The 20,903-nt window shown below is 37.7% G+C and overlaps 2 protein-coding genes across 2 annotated transcripts; both read left to right on the forward strand.

The window, feature by feature from the left end:
- Nucleotides 1-7,427: 7,427 nt before the first annotated feature.
- On the forward strand, nucleotides 7,428-13,772 carry LOC147074572 (uncharacterized). The gene is made up of 3 exons (XM_085943984.1): nucleotides 7,428-7,600; nucleotides 7,967-8,201; nucleotides 13,635-13,772. Exons 1-3 carry the CDS (start codon nucleotides 7,428-7,430, stop codon nucleotides 13,770-13,772), a joined length of 546 nt encoding a protein of 181 aa, XP_085800110.1.
- A 170-nt stretch (nucleotides 13,773-13,942) lies between these two features.
- Nucleotides 13,943-19,236, forward strand: LOC147074573 (odorant receptor 10-like). Its single transcript, XM_085943985.1, has 4 exons — nucleotides 13,943-14,035; nucleotides 16,406-16,507; nucleotides 17,151-17,306; nucleotides 19,174-19,236. Exons 1-4 carry the CDS (start codon nucleotides 13,973-13,975, stop codon nucleotides 19,234-19,236), a joined length of 384 nt encoding a protein of 127 aa, XP_085800111.1. The 5' UTR covers nucleotides 13,943-13,972.
- The last annotated feature ends 1,667 nt before the right edge of the window (nucleotides 19,237-20,903 follow it).

Below are 20,903 nucleotides of genomic sequence, written 5' to 3' on the forward strand. Positions count from 1 at the left end.
TGGAAAAATAAAATATGATTTTTTTCAAATTCAAAACAGGTATATATTTTACTGAGCGCACCAAATTCCCTGCAGCACAGATAGGCCAAACGATGTTGCGTGATCACCTGCAGCCAATGATGGCCAAGCGAGGCGTGTCATCACGAATCATATGAGTCGGGTGTGTGTCTTGACCTCCGCCGAACCCCTGAGACTATTGAAGTTAAAGTCCCTCCACCAAACCCGCCCCGTACCACCCTCGGTCTTAATCGAGAGTATCACGGGACCCGTCAATTGGTGATGTGAAGCATCTAAGAATTGGCCTGGGAGTGTCCTGGGAGAAGATGCCCAAGACTTAGATTGCTACGCTCAAAGTGAGCTCTGACTGAGTTTACTCTAATGCAAAGTGCCAGGGAGAGAAAAAGCACATGGAAATTACTAAAAAGAAAATGAACCTACTTGTTTTTTAAATTAAAGAACGAAGCTAATCATACAGGCAGCAAAATTTATGTGAAGAGATCTTCACGCCCGTAGTAAGACGCCGAAAATTTTTTGAAAGCAAGATAATTGGCCTTAGTAGCAACCAGGTTGGATGGGCCGATGGGTCCAACAGCTGGTTGGACCGACCTGAGCATTTCCTCCCGTTCGGAGCACATACTCAGACACTCCCATAAGATGTGGTTGGCATCTTGTATTTCCCCTCCGCATGGACATGTCGGACGGCTTGCAAGTCCAAGCTCGAAGAGCTTGCCAGCGAATCCACCATGACCAGTCACAAATTGACTGGTGTAATGGTCTGGAGTCAGATATTTGGTTATCTCCATTCGCCACTGTATGTCTGGAAAAAACGTATATGTGTGCCGGCCCTTGGTCGATTCGTCCCACTTTCGCTGCCATGTCTTAATGGCCGCATTGAGCGACATGAGTCTAATTCTGCGCCTCAATAATGCTACTCCTTCGCCAGCTAGCCGAGGGGGGGGGGGACGAGGTGAAAATCACCAACGTCGGCCTCCTCGCCCCTGAGGAGCAATATTGAAGCGCTGCTGACCTGAATATGCAGGTCAAGTGGGAGAATGCCAGCCAGGACCGGGAGCGCGTCAGTTGAGGTAGTACGGTAGGCCTTGGTAATGGACAGAAGCGCGATTCGCTGTCCTCTTAAAAGAGAGATTCTAAGTTTGACACTTTTGGGAATGCGCGGGCACCAAGCACTGGCGGCATAAGCCGCGATTCCCATAAAAATGGCGCCGTAGGCGATCTTGAGCGCCCTTACTTTTAAGCCCCATCCTTCACCAGCCATGCGGCTGATCCTCTGAAAGGCCACCCCAGCCTTGTGGAGTTGGGTTTCGGCATGGTGTAGGAAATTTAACATTGTGTCCATTTTGACGCCTAGATAAGTTACGATCTTCGACACTTTCACTCTCGTGTCACCGAATCGGACTGTGGGTAGTCTCGAACAGCTAAGTCGTCTCGGTCCTTTGAGGATAATGGCTTCTGTCTTGGAAGGTGCGAATGATAGTCTAGTTAATCTACCCCAAGCCTCAATTGATGCAGTCACTGAAGAGGGCTGTAATCTCTGGCGCGGCGATGGTCCATGTGCGTTTGACAAGTAGATTGTCAATGCAGTCCGGGCCCGGGGCCTTGCCAGCAATCAACGTGCGTATGATGTGGTTGATCTCCTGTTCGGAAGGCAACGATGAGTGATCCGTGTCGATGGGAAGAGAAGCCTCAAAGCGGGCCATCCTCATGGCGTCGTCATCCCTGGATTCATCATCCAGTGGGATGAGGGCCTCGAGAAGGACCGCAGCCGTTTCAGACTCAGTACTGGTGAGTCCGCCACCCGGTTTCTCGATGCCGCACAAGAGGCTCGTCGGTCTGAGTCCCAGCCTCAATGCACGGTATGGAGGACCCCAGGGGTCCGAACCTCCCTCAATGGTGACGAAGTTACGCCAGTAGTCTTTTTTGGCTTGAGTAATCGCTTTCTTGTATTCCATTCGAGTGGATTTGGCCATGGTTGCAAGGGGATCGATGGAGGCAGGTGGTTGCTTGCGCAGGCGTGCACGTTGATGGGCCTTGCATGTTTTTCTGAAAAGGTCATGCAGGCGCGAAACATGCTGCGTCCACCACGGCGACTGGCTTGGTGGCTTGGGCTTGCAGCGTCCGAGTGAAGCTTCGGCTGATCCGGTGATGTCTTCAGTCAGTCGTGAGGCGGCCGAGTGTAGGTTCGGAAATCGGGTTCTAGATGTCCTGTCAAGCTTTTTGGAAAGCACCTCTTCAAACTTTTCCCAATTCCCGTCGCGCGTTCTAAATCGCGTGGGCGGGGGTGGGGTTACGTCAGAGACGCCATCGTGCGAGGAGTCAGAGGCCAGCTCAAAAGTGATCAACCGGTGATCACTCATGGAAGCGCTCTCATGGACTCTCCAGTCGCTGATTCGTCTCGCGACGGACTCAGTGGCCAGGGTGATGTCGATGTGGGTGCTTCCGGAGTTTGCGTGCGACACAAAAGTCGGCATGCTGTTGGGGTCGTTGAGGACGACCAGGTTGTGCTGGTGCACCAGGTTGTGCTGCACAGCAGCACAACCCCTGAGACTGACTCACCGAACCCAGGTTAAGAACCACTGAGCTAGATATTGGAGTTTCAGTCTCGTCTTTTTTGAGTATCCTCCTGAGAGGATGGCCTTACAAGCACATACTGGTTAACCTACTCGTACTTTTGAATCGTTCTGAATTTTATATAAATATATAATAAACTTACCCAACTAAGTGTTTTAATTAGACTGATCTCAACACTTATAATTATGGTTATCGATTTCCGATACAATATCTCACGGTGAATTATTTTGACACGGCCAACTGTATACGTAGGTACAAACTTCGTGACACACCCCACCCCCAGCCAAGATTTCTGATATAAACTGGTATAGGTAATTAAGTCAATAATATGTTTCAATGAAATACCTATATAATTAACCGGGTGTATAGGAAGTGCAGAATAAATTTATAAATACTGTTGACAAATTGGGGTACTTGTTTATTATGTATCAGCGAATAAACGTTCATTATTTTACGTCAAAGAATGTAATATTATTTCTAATCGTAGAAATGCCGACAGTGTTGCCAACTCATATAAAAATGTCAAATTTGTCAGGAAAAATATTCTTCTTATTGTGCCATCCCCTAGCGGAGGTCGGCCACCATCAAGGCGATCTTATCTTTGTCGTCTGCTACCCGGAACAGTTCGGCGGAGCTGCACTCACGGAGGTTCTTAAGCCACGAAATGCGGCTCCGTCCTCTGCTACGCTTCCCATTGATCTTTCCTTGAATGACAAGTTGGGGAATGCTGTATTTTTGTCCTCTAATAATGTGGCCGAGGTATTGTAGTTTCCTGGTTTTGATACTACGTAGAACTTCTCGGTCCTTCCCCATTCGATTGAGAACTTCAACATTTGTCACCCGGTCAGTCCAAGGAATTTTGAGGATGCGTCTATACAGCCACATCTCGAAAGCTTCAAGTCTCCGTGACATCTCTTGGTTTAGCGTCCATACTTCCATACCATAGAAAAGAATTGAGAGTACATAACAACGTACCATACGCAGTCTCAGACCTAGGTTAAGATCTCGATTGCTAAGGAGGCGTCTCATTTTGAGAAAGGCGCTCCTTGCGATCTCAATTCTAGTTTTTATTTCCTGAAACTGGTCCCATTTCTCATTGACCCATGTACCTAAATATTTAGGAAAAATATAAGTTGTTATTAAAAAAACAGGAGCTATACCTATAGTTTGTCGTCGGGGAGAACGTAGAGATCAGCTAATTGAAAACATTTCCTTCAGAATGAGATTTGAGACCTTTTATATAGCCCTTTTAACCAATCATTTTTACATTGACAAGTTAATGTCGCGGCCTCACACATATAGTGAAATTCAATGAGGTATATACCTACTTACCTAATTTCAAGTTTCTATTGGATATTTTTAAAACATAGAAAATTAACGAGACTTCCTTTAATAAAAATAATATTACTTATAGGCGATGAAATTATCAAAGTAATAAGCAAAATGATATTGTGTGCCCATACCTACACAGTGACGTCCCTAGGCAAAATGCCGCCCTTATGCCTTTAATTTTAAGTTAAAAATTGTCTGCACATTCGTTAGGTACCTACATACTACCTATTTTATTATTGAGGTTATATTTATACTTCTTTAGGCGCGTTTGGAAAATCAGATCAGAGTGTATTTTTGGCCTGTGACATGTAACACATAATTCATTTTTCACACGAAAAAAATCGCACTCGATTGGATTCACAGTATGATAATGCAATCGTGACGATTATACAGTATAATATTATAGTTTAGAATTGTTCCGTTGCCTTGGCAGCGAACTTATTATTATATGTACGAAGAATCGTTCCGTTGCCTAGGAAACGAATTTATTATTGTTGGCCAATATTAAATAAAAACAACGAGAAATAATTAAATAATTTATTTAGTGATATAAGTTAAAGCGTCTAGAAATAAACCAGCGGCACTCTAATAAGCGGTCCTCATTTATTCTAGTTTTTATTGATATGGGGCTATTAAAACGTCAATTCTATCTTATATCATACTTTATTACTTGACAGATCTGAAACATGACGTCTCGCGCAATGATGTGATCATAGCCGACCATAATGACCATGGAATAAGGAGTATGAATTATTTTGCTTGGTGAAAAATATTCCTTCGCGTTGTGAATTGTACCTACTCCTTTTTATATGTGATTAGCTGTCAAAACTAAGCTTAATATTTATAAGTGTGATAGGTACGTTACTTTTGTTTGGTATTACATATTTAGTTTATGTGAAAACTATTTTCTAACTGTTTGAATATTTTTGGTTGATGTGAATTTTGACTAACGCGGTGGGCGATTAGTTTATTTTGTTACGCCAAAGAAGTATAACTTCTAACGCGCGTACATAAGTTCACACACACTATTTCCTTTTTCATAAACAGACAAATAGGTACACCAGAAATATTTAAACTTACGTACACGCCATCTACTGAGAATTAGAGCATTTCCACGAAACCTTCTCTCAAAGAGTGGTTGTTTTAGGTATGTGGAGGTGCTGACACGTTTGTAGGTACCCTTATGAAACATTTTGTACATGTATTGGATTACACAATTAAAATGTCGACACTTTCCAATGAAGCGACCACATCGTCTGTTCAATTGAAAACCACTACTGCTCTCAGAAGTTGTAATATTTGTATTCTTCCCTTAGTTCGCCGCCCCTACGCAACGCATGATCTGCTTACCCCTACCGGACGTCACTGTCTATACAAAATATGTTGAATATTGTAATTCACTAAATGGTAACAGCGAAGGACCGAGTGTGTGGAGATGGCGGATTAAGAAGGCCAGGGCTCAATTTGGACTAATGCGCTCAAAGAAAGAGGGAGCGATGAAAATAAATAAACATTATTTTGATCCAATTGAGTATTTAAATTAAAATAAGAGAACAAATTAAGATCCATTATTTAGCATGTACTTGAATTCACATAATGTTGATAATTTATTATACAATAATTTACGAAATTTTATGTGAAAATAAAATTTTAGACGGTTGACGAGATAGCAGGGAATCAGGCATACATTTCGAAATATGGATTTTTTTCATTTCTTTTTCATTTTTTTGGATCTAAAATGAATACCAATAGCGAAGGCTCCATATTAGGCGATTATTTGAAGCCTACCTTCTAAGAAAAATAGATAGAAAGTATTTAAATTTAAATACTTAAATAAAAAAAAATGTGCGGGAACGAATTGAATATATCGTCAGAAAAATAATTAATTAATATTTAAAAATATATATATACAAATGAGAGCCATCTATCGTCAGCATAATGTAGAATAAATAAATAATAAGTGACGAAGCAGCGCCTCTAGCGAGTATTGAAATATCGATTCACTCGAGATGAATTTGCCGAGCTTATTGTATGAACTGCGTCGCAAGGTCATCGGGGTAGTCTGGTTTTATTCATACGAATCTATAAGCTTATAAGGCAAAGCTTATATATTTAGTGTCGAGGACTGTCGTTTTGGCGGTTTATTTAAATAATAAATAATAATGCGATAATTAAAAAAAAATCTATCGGTTCAATCACGTCATATAAAGATAGAATATTTTTAAAAATAATTAATAATTTTATCTCGTGATATTATCTATTAGAATGATTGATTTTTAGCTCGGTTTACCTTTTCAAATGGTCAGGAGACAAGAAGAATGAACATACAAAATTGAATAGATGCCCAAAACCAAATATAAAAACCCGAGAGATGCAGGTTCGATTCCTGCTGGGTGTTTTACTTTTTTCAAAAAAGATTTTGTCTATTGGTTATAATATATTTGTGTTTTCAAAATTATGTGTGTTCAATAATTAGAATGTTACATTCTTAAATCTTGCGAATTATTCGTTGATTAAAAAAATAGATATTTAAAAATTATTAGCAAGTTCAAGTAAGTTATAACAAAAAATCTTGGAGTGATCCGTGACGACAGTTAGTAATTCTTTGATTTAAAATACAAAAGCCGATCGCCAATAGTAACTCAATTTGGAAACCGCTTCAGTGGGTATATTCTATACTTATCGACCGCTAAAGTGATAAAGTGATAAATACGTCGGCTAACTAGGGTAGGGTTGTATCAAAGTATTAGCACTTATTCTAACAATTACAATAAGTTGGTTCTAATTGTTCCAATAAGTGCTATATTTTAACAGCACCTCTCTTAGATGTCATAATATTTAGAGCGAGATAGACAGTTTTGACTGTTTAGACGGCTAAGCTATTGTTACAATTATAATACATCAATACAAATATAAATAATAAATACTATCACTTTATCGGTTGATAGTCGGCTTGTGTATAGAGTAGACCCGAAGAGAGTATTAAGAGCCATTAGCTAACATTCGGCGCAATTAAGTATGGCGCCGATAGCACAGTTGTCTGTGTGCATGGGTGCGAAACCCGAGAGATGCAGTGTTATGAGGAATACAGCGGAAAACACATTTTGAAAATAGCCGATATACTGGATTATTTGTTAGGTTAACCTAACCAAACCTAACCTAACCTAACCCAACCTAACCTAACCTAAACTAACCCAAACTAACAAATAATCCAGTATATCGGCTATTTTCAAAATGTGTTTTCCGCTGTATTCCTCATAACCGAGCTGAACCAAAAACCATTGAAGTGTTTTATTAGTTTGACTTGGCAACACGCAATTGTGTATTTATTATTCATCAGATAAATGATAGAATAATATGGGATAGTTTGTCGAATATTTCCGGATAATTTTATAGTCAGCCCATTTAATAAGATGTCTTGTGCGTAACTTTGAAAAGAAAAGGCAAAAACATTTAAAAAATAATAAGTAATTGATTATTGTAACCATAATATTAATATTAATATTATGGTGACCGAAATTAAGTTGGAAGACGACGACGTAAAAGCAAATAGGATGAAACGAATAAAAATTCGTGACGAAGATTCAAACTTTCTTCTTTGCAAAAACTTAACTTCTTTGGCGGTGTTCGGTCTTTGGCCATTCCAATCCAAGAGCTTTTTGCGCAATAAAGCTCTCAGGCGAACTCAATACGTATTCGGATTACTGATTTATATTATAGTCGTATTTACTGTTGTCACTGAATATATCGAACTTGTAAACGTCTGGGGGGATCTGAATGAAATGACCACAAACATTTTAATGTCATGTTTGTCTACATTTTGCGTGATAAAAATCTACGCGTTCTTTGGTCAGCGCGAAAAAATAATGTCACTCCTCTCAAGCATATCCCGTCAAGAACTTGAAATATTAACATTCCAAAGCGAGGATATTAAAAAAATATTTTTTGCGTATGTAGCTAGAGCGAGAAAGGTTACATATTTCTTTTGGGTCATGAGTGCCTGCACAGTCATGGTGTTTTTCATAGTTCCACCTATCGAATACAGATATTCTTCGACGTATCATAGAGTCTTCAGAAACGGCACAGAATACTGGACCCACAAACGTCCCATGATATTCAGCTCTTGGTTTCCTTTCGACAAATATGCTGATGGTTATTATCTTATCGCTTACGTGTATCACGTTATTTTGGGAAGTATTGGGGCTAGTTACCATGCTATTTGGGACACATTTATTGTTACAATGATGACCCATTCAATTGGCCAGCTGCAGATTCTTCAGGCGACCATACAAATTATGACACGGGATGATTTCGCAATTGACCCGACATTGTCAAAATGGAGACTATTAAAATACTTGTACGCCAAAAAATACCTAACTACTGGTCGCGTATTGAGTCAACATTACCTGCATCGCAAATCTCACAACGAAGTACGACATAATCGACTTGTGCAGTGTGTCAATCACCACCGTCATATATTAAGGTTTATATTAATTATACTTTTTTTTCCACAGAGCGTCTTAAGAGAGTGTCTTAAGTTAATTTTGCCGAAAATGAGTTAAGTACAGATTAAAAAAAGGCGTAACCCTCGGTTTTTTCAAAATAGGTTTTATTGCATAATAACATTGTACACGACTGTCCAAACTGTCGTTGTATCCAAAGGATATAAGCTGCAAATGTCGATTTATTATCTAAATTTAACTATCAATTTTTTTAAAGGGAAGGAAGTGACATTGGAAAAACGACTTAACTATCACTTTTTTGTTTTTTTTAATTAACTCAATAATTAATATCAGATTAGGGATATAAAAACCAAAATATTATTTATTATGCACTTCAAGTTTGTCTATTTTGTATTTCAACTTTGACCGAAAACTATAACAAAAACGTTTTTGTGCCTCCTGTAAAATTTGATTTGTGTGGATAATGACCTTTTTCTTTTCCATATTCGATATGAGTATCAAATTGGGACATAAGCCATCTACGAAAATTTACAGTAGAGGAGATTGTTCATTTCACAGTATAATAAAACATAATAAATACATGAAAAAAAACGTGAACAATGTTTGACGGTACAGAATCATATTAAATACATTAAATCCAAGATATCTATATAATCGTTCAAAAATGCTTATGTTTGCTTTTGATAGAAACTTTGCCGTTGTCCTTTGGTGATATTGGCAAGCCTCTAAGTGTCCACTTCCGATATAAAGTTTCATTCTTTTTTTATTAAAACTTCAGGTAGTTCAAAAATTCTTTTTGTTGAAAAAATAAGAGAACATGAAATGTTTTAAAATTAATAATTGTGTTTATGGAAACTCTAATGTCTTTTCTTTGGCTCTTTTCCACTCGCTGGAATTAGCTACACGCTTTCGAATACTACTTGGGTGCATTTGATTTAATCAAAAATTAATAGAATAGAAAAGGAACATCTTTATTTTGAAAAAACTGACGGAGATCCCTAATTTTTTGAATGACGTTAACACATTGCCGTAAGGCCGGCAGCCATGATATTTAAAGTAGATTCTAGCTTAGCGATTTGCAAACATGGATGTCAAGTGTCCGTTTTGGATATTATATACGAACTTTAAAATAAATAATCTATATGAAAATCACCGTTTTTGATACTTTTGGTGGATTTTTTGAAACGAGCACTCACTTGCACTAACATACCTAATCAATTAATTAAAACATGAATTTAGTGGGAGGTGGCGTTTGTGTGACTTTGATACCAAGCTTCTCAATTATGTCAAGGGTAATGAATGAACACTTTGGGAAATGGAACAATTCGGCGCTGCTAAGTGAGCACTGGACAACTGGATGCTAGGATAAGTGGGCGCTGCACAGTCAAACGAAATAACGTTCATTAATGGAATATATAGACGTTCGTTACGATTTGATACAGCAAGTAGACGAGGAAGTTTAATAAGTTTCTAACTACTACTTAGTAGTTTTTTTAAATTCATTTTGCTCTTAACATAATGTTTTTTATTGCGGATAAAGAATTATTATGCCTGACACTTTATATAAAAATAAAATAACTCTCTTCTCATTGGTACTTAAACATAATACCTATGCACAATTAAATTATTGTTAATTTACGTATGCATATTTAAATTCTCACCAAGTATTAAATAATATAATATGTAAGTATTAAATATGTATTTTAAAAGTACTTATAATTCACGAACGTCTATTTATTTTCGAATTTTATTCGATTGCGGAGCGTCGATTTGTCCAGGCGCCCAGTCATGGGCGCCGAATCGTCCTATACCCACGATTTGGGTCTATTCATAACAAAATTCTAAATTTCTTAAATCAATAAATACATTAACATTAAAGGCATGAAAAATCTTATTTTGCGTTTTTCCGAAGGTGTTGATTTTGAACGTAAGGTAATCTGGCTGTCGGGTACATATATATTTTAAACTAGAAACTTTGACTATAACCCAGTCTAATCTTTTTTATCAATTATATTACACCCTCTTCTCCGGAGTGCGGATCCGTTGTCCAAGCCTTTCCACCAATTCTGTTGAAGAACTTTAAAATACTAACGATTTCTTCGTCTTCAGTATTTCAGTTCTTCAATGATTTCAAAGACTCTAGTAAACTAGGGCACTGGGTATGGAGAAAGTAGAATGGGTTTATTTAATTTCTCGTTGTCTTAGCATGGCCATGCGGCGGAAAAAGACAGGATGTAAACCACATCAGGCCGTCCGACCTGGTCACCGCAAAGGCCAATTATCTTGCTTTTAGAAAATTTGCGGCGTCTTACTGCGGGCGTGAAGATCTCTTTACATATTTTTGCAGTCCGTATGATTAGCTTAGTTTTTTGTTATATAGGTATATTTTTAATTCTTTTTATTTTGGTTAATTCTCTGTGCTTTTTCTCTCTTCCGGCACTTTGCATTATAGTAAAATCAGTAAACTCAGTCAAGCTCACTTGAGAGCGTGGCGACCTCAGTACTTGGGTAACTGCTCCTGAGACATTCCCAGTCATAAAAAATAATGGATCACATCAAACGTAGGGTCCCGTGATACGTCCGATTAAGACCGGGTGTGGTGCGGGGCGGGTGTGGCTTGGTGTGGCCATTAACTTCAATCTATTATGATTCTGTGTGTGAGTATCCACATATTTTGGTTTGGTATATTTTATTTATTACTAGCTGAAGTACCCGGCTTCGCACGGGGTCGCTTCGTGGTTATATTTATCTTAGATATTTGAAAAATAATAAGAGGTAATTATTTCTTTAATATTAAATATCTGTGTAATCCAATATGGCAATATGAAAATAATTATAATAGGAGTAAAGGTCAAACATAAGAACACTAAATTAATATCGAATCCAAAATATGAAAACGTTATTAATGTTATAAATATGTAGTAAAAAAAAAATCAAAATTGGATGGAACAAACAAACAACAAACTTTGTATGTTATATAATAATAATTTAGAAACCGCACACAACTGACAAAAGTTTCATCGCAATCGGATGAATGGTATAGGAACGCATACGAATAGTATAAGAAGATGATTTTATAATTCAGAAACCTTCGTGGGCATGCGCATGACAACTCACCAAAGTTTCATTGCAATCGGATTAATGGTATAGGAACGCATACGAATAGAAGAAGAAGAAGATGGTTGTACTAATTCAAAAACCTTTGCGGGCTTGCGCACAACAACTGGTCAAAATTTCATCACAATCGGATGAATGGCATAAGAACGCATACAAATAGAAGAAGAAAAAGATGATTATAGTAATTCAGAAACCTTTGCGCGCAAGGGCACAACAACTCACCAAAGTTTCATTGCAATCGGATGAATGGTATAGGAACGCATACGAATAGAAGAAGAAGAAGATGGTTGTACTAATTCAGAACTCTTCGCGGGCGTGCTCACAACAACTGGTCAAAATTTCATCGCAATCGGATGAATGGTATAAGAACGCATACAAATAGAAGAAGATAGAATAGAAGAAAAAGAAAATAGTTGTAACAATTCAGAGACCTTTGCGGCGTGAGCACAACAGTTGATCAAAATTTCATTGCAATCGGATGAATGGTATAGGAACGCATACGAATAGAAGATAGAATAGAAGAAGAAGATGGTTGTACCAATTCAGAAACTTTCGTGGGTGTTGGCACAATTACTGACGAAACATTTGTTGCAATCGGATGAATGGAATAGAAACGCATACGAATAGAAGAATATAGAATAGAAGAAGAAGAAGAAGAAGATAGTTGTACTAATTAAAAAACCATTGCGGGTGTTACCACAACAACTGACGAAGGTTTCATCGCAATCGGATAAATGGTATAGGGACCATACGAATAAAAGAAGATAGAATGAAGAAGAAGAAGAAGAAGATGGTTGTACTAATTCAAAAACCTTCGCGGGTGTAGGCACAATTACTAACGAAAATTTTATTGCAATCGGATGAATAGAATAGGAACGCATACGAATAGAAGAATATAGAATAGAAGAAGAAGAAGAAGAAGATGGTTGTACTAATTAAAAAACCATTGCGGGTGTTACCACAATAACTGATGAAGGTTTCATTGCAATCGGATGAATGGTATAGGGACCATACGAATAAAAGAAGATAGAATGAAGAAGAAGAAGAAGATAGTTGTACTAATTCAGAAACCTTTGCGGGTGTTGGCACAATTACTGACGAAAATTTTATTGCAATCGGATGAATGGAATAGGAACGCATACGAATAGAAGAATATAGAATAGAAGAAGAAGAAGAAGAAGAAGAAGAAGAAGATGGTTGTACTAATTCAAAAACCATTGCGGGTGTTACCACAACAACTGATGAAGGTTTCATCGCAATCAGATAAATGGTATAGGGACCATACGAATAAAAGAAGATAGAATGAAGAAGAAGAAGAAGAAGATGATGATTTTTCTAATTCAGAAACCTTTATGGGTGTGCATACAACCACTTACCAAAATTTCATAGCAATCGGATGAATGGTATAGGAACCATACGAATAAAAGAAAATATAATGAAGAAGAAGAAGATGATTTTTCTAATTCAGAAACCTTCATGGGTGTGCATACAACCACTTGCCAAAATTTCATTGCAATCGAATGAATGGTATAGGAACCATACGAATAAAAGAAGATAGAATGAAGAAGAAGATGATGATTTTTCTAATTCAGAAACCTTTATGGGTGTGCATACAACCACTTACCAAAATTTTATTGCAATCGGATGAATGGTATAGGAACCATACGAATAAAAGAAAATATAATGAAGAAGAAGAAGAAGATGATGATTTTTCTAATTCAGAAACCTTTATGGGTATGCATACAACCACTTACCAAAATTTCATTGCAATCGGATGAATGGTATAGGAACGCATACGGGACAGACACACAGACAGACAGACATACAGACAGACAGACATTCATTTTTATATATTAGTATAGCCTATACTCTTCCCGCAAGTGCAAGCAATAAGTTTACAAAGTTTTATTGAAATCGGATGAACGGTATGGCTGCGCATTAAATACGAACAAACAAACACACAAATATTAATTTTTATATATTAGATTAATGTGTTTTAATTCATTTTATATATTATGTGTAATAAGTGAATACTGAATTCTTGACCAGGTACTAACGGTAATTTACTTGGTCCACGGTTTTCTCCCTTCCCATGTTTTTTTTAGTTATTTCTGTGGTATCTAGGAATTCTAGGAGTTCAATGTTATCTCCCATTCTGCGCCCCAACTCAGGCACCACTTGAGCCCGTTGTGCTTCTGGCCCTCTTACTGGGTGTCTTACGTGGTCGAAGTTGGCGAAGCGTTGGGCGGCGCGCGCAACTCAAACGTATAACCGTGTGTGAAAATGTTCGTAGACAAAGTCATTTTTTGGTTATACGGTTATACGTTTGAGTTGCGTGCGCCGCTCAACGCGCCGCCGAACGCGCTCACCTAAGACGAGCCGTTGTTTCGTCGCTATTTATCATCTGTAATTGATTTGTTTCCATATATTACAGCTATACTAAAGATTTGGATGCCATAATCAGCCCAATTATGATGTTGTACTTCGTGGTTTGCTCGCTGATGCTTTGTGCCACCGGATTTCAAGCTGCTCTGGTACCAACCTATTATATTACCTACATATATAGATATTCTTAACTGTTAACACGGTACCACTTTTCCGTTTGGTCCAAATTAATAGGTAAACAATTCCATACACAAGGCGGTTATCTACCATAATTGCTAATTCGCAGGGCTTTTTTGTCATGTAACGCGATGGAGAGGCGTTCCGGCACCCTTTTTCACGGTAATTTTAATGCTTCAAAAGTAATTAGACGAAACAATGTTCACGCTTACATAGTACAAGCTAATTTTCCTGAATCATCTCATATGAAAAGACATAGGTATCCTGAAAAACTATCACGTTTGATATGTGCATTGAATTCTATTACCATTTCTACAAGTGAATGTGAACGCAAATTTTCGCATGAATCTAATATTATTATCCCAATAAGAGCTTCGTTGAAGACCAAAACCAAACCAGTTTAGGCACCTTTGTTCATCAAACTCATCGGACCGCCTTCGACACTTTTCGATCCTTCAAAATACGTTGATCGGTGGTTACTCAGTGGAAGACATTCGGCCATAGACTACACTAAGAAAAGGAATCAAGACGATTTGCCACACGAAAATTGGACTGAACTTTGGAAATCACCATGGTCCCCACAAAGGGAGGGGGGGCTGACAGGGCTCTAGCTTGGGGGATCGACCAGATAAGTGAGATAAATGCACATCACGAATTTGCTCTAATCGCAAAAAAAAAATCTCCTGCGGCGCTTATTTCCTTCAGGCGTATTAACATCTTAAGATATGTCAGTGAATACCCTTAATTTTACCTCGCACACTGTCTTTATCCTTAGTGATAGGTAGAGGGCCTGCCAAAGATCCTGGACTGGGGCCGCTACAGAATGTGGGGGCCATGGAAATCACTATATACTTTTATTCAAATACATTATGGTGTTTTTACAACTTGAGTTGTTTATTTGTATTTTTTTTTCCCCCGACCATGTCCGATCCTAATAGGATCATATGGGCCTCCACAGAGTAGAGGTTTGTATTAAATTTTTTTTTTACGAGAAATGGATGTCAGCCACTTGCTCAACCTATTAGGTCCATACCCTGACTCACACAGTATTGAAAAACAATATGTGTACTTGCCAGACCCAGGATTCGAACCTGGGACCCACGGCATGATAGTCCAACGCTTATGCCGCGCGGCCACCGTGGGCGGTTTGTATATGTTTGTTTTATTAATTTCTTATGCGCTTCGCGGCATAGGAAAAGTTGCTCTAAATGATATTTGAATATAATTTTCTTTAGTAGGTAAGAAGTTTGGCAAGAAGTGAGTTCCAGCACTTTTGATTTTTTTTAAAAAGCCCTGCTGATTATTCGTAACATGGCGAAAATTTAAGTTGGTACGCCTGTCGTATAAAATACATCTCTTTATTTTCGGGTATGCTCGTGCAGGCGTATCTATGGTTTTCCATACGAATTTCTAAATTTTGTATTGAAACGTCAAACAAGAATTGAATAATATAATATATAAGATATTACCAACATTTTTATTAGTCATGTCTTGTGGTATAAATTTACAAAAACTATGTTACTACTCCCCGCACGATATTTGCAGCTCGCGGGGACTATAAATTGAGGCGGCGGCCATGACCCGTGACGGAGATTATTTTCTCAATTTTCAATATGTAATTGATGTACTTTATCTCAAACCTCAAAATGATCGCGGTGTAGTTCGTTTTTTTACAGGTAGGTTCGCCACTATTGTTCTACTGCACAGGCGCAGATATCGAACAAACCAACTGTAGCGTGAAAATTCAGAAGCTTTTGATTCATGCATGCAATCTTGCAGCTTGCATGATAATATTATGTGTTGCTACATTTCAAAATCAGCCAAGTCCACCTTTAGGTATTTTTGACTTTTTTGTGAATTGCTGAAGAACTACTGCTTTCTAACATTTCTGCATTATCAAAATGTGGAATTTATTATTTTTAAATATTCTATACTCGAAATAATATAACCTTGTGACTGTGTATTTGAGAAAACAAAAAGCTGTTTTTCTCCTATTCATCTATTATGGACTTGGCTGAATTTGAAATCTAGCGACACATATATGTTTACAGGTGTATTTTCTTGTTATGGCCGCGATAATTAATACATACTGTCAGCAGTTACATCAAAGATAAATTTAATATATCCAATCAACTATTACAATAAATGTATTGCAATTGTTTTTATTAATCGATTTTAAATATTGTATCAAATGTGTTTTTGTTTAAAAAAAAATGCACAAAAGTACAAGCTTGCACCCAAGGGCACATTGTTACAATATACTCAATATAATATATTTATTTTTGTCACATTACCTGTATTATTTTTGTTAATACTCATTAATATGTTTTCTTATATTTCAGTATGGATTCAGCATACACCTATGTTTCATGGTTGAGTATCTGATAGCTATAATGATACAATCGCTCCTGTTTTATTGGCATGGAAACGAAGTCATTTACGAAGTATATTAATTTATTTTTGATTTTTTAACCCAGATAAATTACTTAAAAAAAATCATATTCTTTGATAAAATATCATCGTGGGTAGTTATTATGTTGATTAATATTAATATGAGGGGTATAGAAGCAATGCCTTTGCTTTCTTGGAAAAATTGGCAAAATAACCTATGAATGCAGAAATATAGAGCTGCTCATTATGTACACTGCAAAACAGTATTTGGGGCGCAAACCTTGCATTCTTTCATACAAAAATCACTTTAAAAATTCACATCAGAAGCAAATGTTGCATTCTTCTACATTCATTATTATTCCCATACAAAAAAGGCACGTGACAAAATGGCCGCTCGGTACAATTTGGGAGCAAACACAGCATACTTTCAATTAGTTAGAAGCAAAATCAGCAATCTTATAAATTTGGAAGCAAATGTAGCAATATTGACTTTTATAATTAGCGAAATTACTGATTTTTATTACACAGATTAGGTATCTTTTTGACCATATTTCTGCATTGAAAAAAAAATCAAAAGTTCTGCATTAAACTTATCTGCCTTAAATTAGTTTTTTAGCTTTTTTTCCAAAACACTGTTTTGGTAGACAGCTGCCTTTGCTTCTATACCCCTCATATGTACTATGCACTTCTTTACAGAGTGACAAACTTCTACTAGCAACGTATACGTGTGACTGGTATAATGAAAACAGCCATTTTAAGAAGAATCTTTGTATAATGAGAGAAGGTTTAAGATTGCCTATTAAATACACAGTGGGAAAATTCTATCCGATGTCCCTCCCTACTTTTATATTGGTAAAACATTTTTGATGACTTACAAACGTGAAATAACACCCTTTTTTTAAATCCTTACGATACCTGTAGATCTATTCTTAAAGGTTATCACTTTAGCACGTTTCCGTTATTACCATTGTTGCAAATTAACACGGAAGGTATTTTATATACACTAAACGGCATCGGTAGCGACACCAGACACCAACACAAATTTTGTCATTAACAGCGAACCAATCGAACGTGTGACCCATTATAAATATTTAGGTACATGGGTCAATGAGAAATGGGACCAGTCTCAGGAAATAAAAACTAGAATTGAGATCGCAAGGAGCGCCTTTCTCAAAATGAGACGCCTCCTTAGCAATCGAGATCTTAACTTAGGTCTGAGACTGCGTATGGTACGTTGTTATGTACTCTCAATTCTTTTCTATGGTATGGAACTATGGACGCTAAACCAAGAGCTGATGTCACGGAGACTTGAAGCTTTCGAGATGTGGCTGTATAGGCGCATCCTCAAAATTCCTTGGACTGACCGGGTGACAAATGTTGAAGTTCTCATCGCCGTGATTGGTACGAGTGCAGCTCCACTGAACTTTCCCGGGTAGCAGATGACAAAGATAAGATCGCCTTGATGGTGGCTGACCTCCGCTAGGGGATGGCACAATAAGAAGAAACGGTATCGGCGGCTATCTCTAATTCGTAATACGGCGAAAATTTAGGTTAGTAGACATGTCGGTCAAATTCGGATATGTTCGTGCTGCCGAACCCAAGTGGATAAGACAGAACACAAGCGGATAAAGCCGAACCAGCGTCATCTAGTCGGTAATGAGCCGAACACAATAATTTTGTAATGACACGTCAGAGATATCAATATAACCCACAATTTTATTAGTCATGTCATTGCGATTGCAGCAAATGAGTCGTTTTGTATCTCAATATGTAAAATTGACGTACTCTGTCTCGGTTTCAAAGTTAGTACAGTCAAGAGAGGGGCTGTTAAAAGATATCACCTTTTGACAGTTCAAACGGTTAACTTTTTTACATAATTAACCGCCAGAATTCGTAAAGTGATAAATGTGATATTGATACCAGATGGAAGTCTCCCACAGGAGACCACTTCAAAGGACGGACCGAACCATCAACTTTCCCATACCCCACAGCCTACGTCCACTCTTCGCGGTTCTCGCAACCCTCGGCCGAGCGAAGCCCGCCTCAAAGAGTCGGAAATTCAAATTCGTCAGCGCTCCCGCCAAAAAACAGACGCGGCCACTAGTCAATCCGTCGGTAAAACAGGGAGGTTCCCGACCGACGGACGAACATTACGCCGCCTAACAGTTGGACGCGCGCGAAAAATCTCTCTCTCTTACCCCTGATGCTGAACGAGCAGCATCGACCGCCAAACCTCTCTTCAAACGGTCACCGGACAGCCAGCATCGTCTCTGCTCGCCAAGCCAAGTCAGCATCTCCAAGTCTCGAGAAACAACCAGCCAAGAATCCCGCGTCGGCGCCAAGCAAGCATCAAGCTAACCGCCAGCAAAAACCGCCTATACCCTGCAACTAACTAACCCTAATAAACTGCCAGTAACAACCTCAACGTGCGTTTCTCTCAATTCCACCCCGCTTCTGGCCTGCTAGTGAAACGGCCTTCACCATTCTCCTCGACGGAGAAAGGCCGGTATCAATATATTATTTATCACGATTAGCTATTTTTTGATGTTAAGTGATATGTTAGAATAAGCCTGCTGAGAGTGTATCAATTTTATTTACAGTTGATATTTTCATACTGTTTTAGCATTTTTTTAGTTCTATGGAATGGTTTAAATACACTAATGCGTTAATTTTATAAGGACACCTAAATGAGTATTACAAATTCATATTTATTTTTCAGATTCTTCGAGCTTCATACAGTTATTTTACATTACTGCGACAAGTTCAAGAAGGCCATCCCTGAGCTCAATTTTTTGGCTACATTAATACAATATGGCAACAAACGAATAAGTAGTTGAATGTAAAACTTATGTACTTACAAGAATAAAAATAGTTTTTTTAGTAATTGCAGTGAGTATTTATTTATAACAAATCGCTATTTCTATTGAAGTAAAGTAGGTTATATTAGTCGAATTGGTACAGTTTTAGTATTCAAATAATTATCTTGCAATAATAATGGTCTCTGGGGATAACAAAGCAAGGCCAGTAAGCTAGGGAAATGAGACGATTTGGTGAAGCCGGCTGGGCGATGCAAATCGTACACCGGACAATACAGTTATGATTATATTGAGATGCATGTCGCGTACTATCACGCTGTCATGGCGACAACTTTATTCATGTTTATTTATTTTTGCAGAATATTTTGAACGAACACGATATCTGTAAATTCAATGATGGAGTAACCTAGTAACGAGTCTCTGTAAATTCAATAATATTTTTAACAGAACCCAACCCACAGACCATATATAATAGACAAGATTATTATAAAAAATGCATAGTGCCAACCGGTAAAAACAAAAAACATGCGATTTTGACATGATTCAAAAATGTAGAAAATGATAAAAACGTTCGTTGAGTCACGCAGGTATCGATGCAGAGCAGTACAACGTGAGGTGACCTCATTGTTGTTCTGGTGATTTCGGCGGATTTTGCTAATGTTCGTTTAAAGGTTCAAAATGTGCATCAGTCTGATAACATTTTAAACACCAAGAAAAACGATACTACACACCTTTTTCCCATAGCGGCAGCTTACTGTGACGTCACGTGATAGTACGCGACATGCGCCTCAATATATTTCGGGCTTAACACTCAACTAATAAATAATAAAATTGGTTTGTGATGGATTCCTTAGTACAAAGACATGATATTAAAACTAAATCAATCGTCTTACGACTTCTTCAAATTGGACAGATCCGATTATTGTGAATATTGTGTAAGCAGGCCCGGATCTTAAAAAGTTATACTTCTTTGGCGTAACAAAACAAAACTGGTGATAAACTAGATTCTTCGAGCAGCCCTTAATTATCTTGTTAAATTACACACTCAAGAAAAAGGACCGCTTATTTTAACGCCGTTGGTTTATTTCTATACACTTTAACTTATATTACTAAATTATATAATTATTTATCGTTGTTTTTTATTTTTAAAGTAACAACTGCCACTATGACGTTTAATAGTTTGTTTACGTAAGCGACAATTATAAATTCGCTGCCTAGGCAACGGAACAATTCTAAACTATAATATTATACTGTATAATCGTCACGATTGCAGTATCATACTTTGGCGTAAAGGTAGTGCGTTCGGCTGATTACCGAACAATCGGTGGTTCGAATCCAATCGAGTGCGTTTTTTTTGTGTGAAAAAATAAATTATGTGTTACATGTTATACGCCAAAAATACACTCTGATCTGATTTTCCAAACGCGCCTAAAGAAGTATAACTTCAAAAAGCTTATTGCCATTATGGAAGATGCAGTAGCTAAAAGTGGAGGCCGACATAACTAGTAGATACACACAAAACTTTGTCAGTCTTACTTATTCATTTTTATTGAACTAAGAATATACATTGCAGATGGTTTTTAAAATTTGATTAATCAATTTTTAAAAACTAAGAACTCGTCCAGATGACGCG

The sequence above is a fragment of the Rhyacophila brunnea genome, unplaced genomic scaffold (assembly GCF_057557595.1).
Source record: "Rhyacophila brunnea isolate RB1 unplaced genomic scaffold, BYU_Rbru_1.0 scaffold_16, whole genome shotgun sequence".
Classification (NCBI taxonomy): domain Eukaryota; kingdom Metazoa; phylum Arthropoda; class Insecta; order Trichoptera; family Rhyacophilidae; genus Rhyacophila; species Rhyacophila brunnea.

Bases quoted from the DNA above. Each gene is read 5' to 3' on its own strand.
- LOC147074572 (XM_085943984.1), top strand. From the start codon at position 7,428: ATGGTGACCGAAATTAAGTTGGAAGACGACGACGTAAAAGCAAATAGG. The intron at 7,601-7,966 runs GCGAACTCAATA...TATCGAATACAG, and splicing joins TTGCGCAATAAAGCTCTCAG to ATATTCTTCGACGTATCATA. The intron at 8,202-13,634 runs GCGACCATACAA...TAGGAATTCTAG, and splicing joins GCCAGCTGCAGATTCTTCAG to GAGTTCAATGTTATCTCCCA.
- LOC147074573 (XM_085943985.1), top strand. From the start codon at position 13,973: ATGATGTTGTACTTCGTGGTTTGCTCGCTGATGCTTTGTGCCACCGGA. The intron at 16,508-17,150 runs GTATATTAATTT...ACTTCTTTACAG, and splicing joins GAAACGAAGTCATTTACGAA to AGTGACAAACTTCTACTAGC. The intron at 17,307-19,173 runs GTAAAACATTTT...TTTATTTTTCAG, and splicing joins CCCTCCCTACTTTTATATTG to ATTCTTCGAGCTTCATACAG.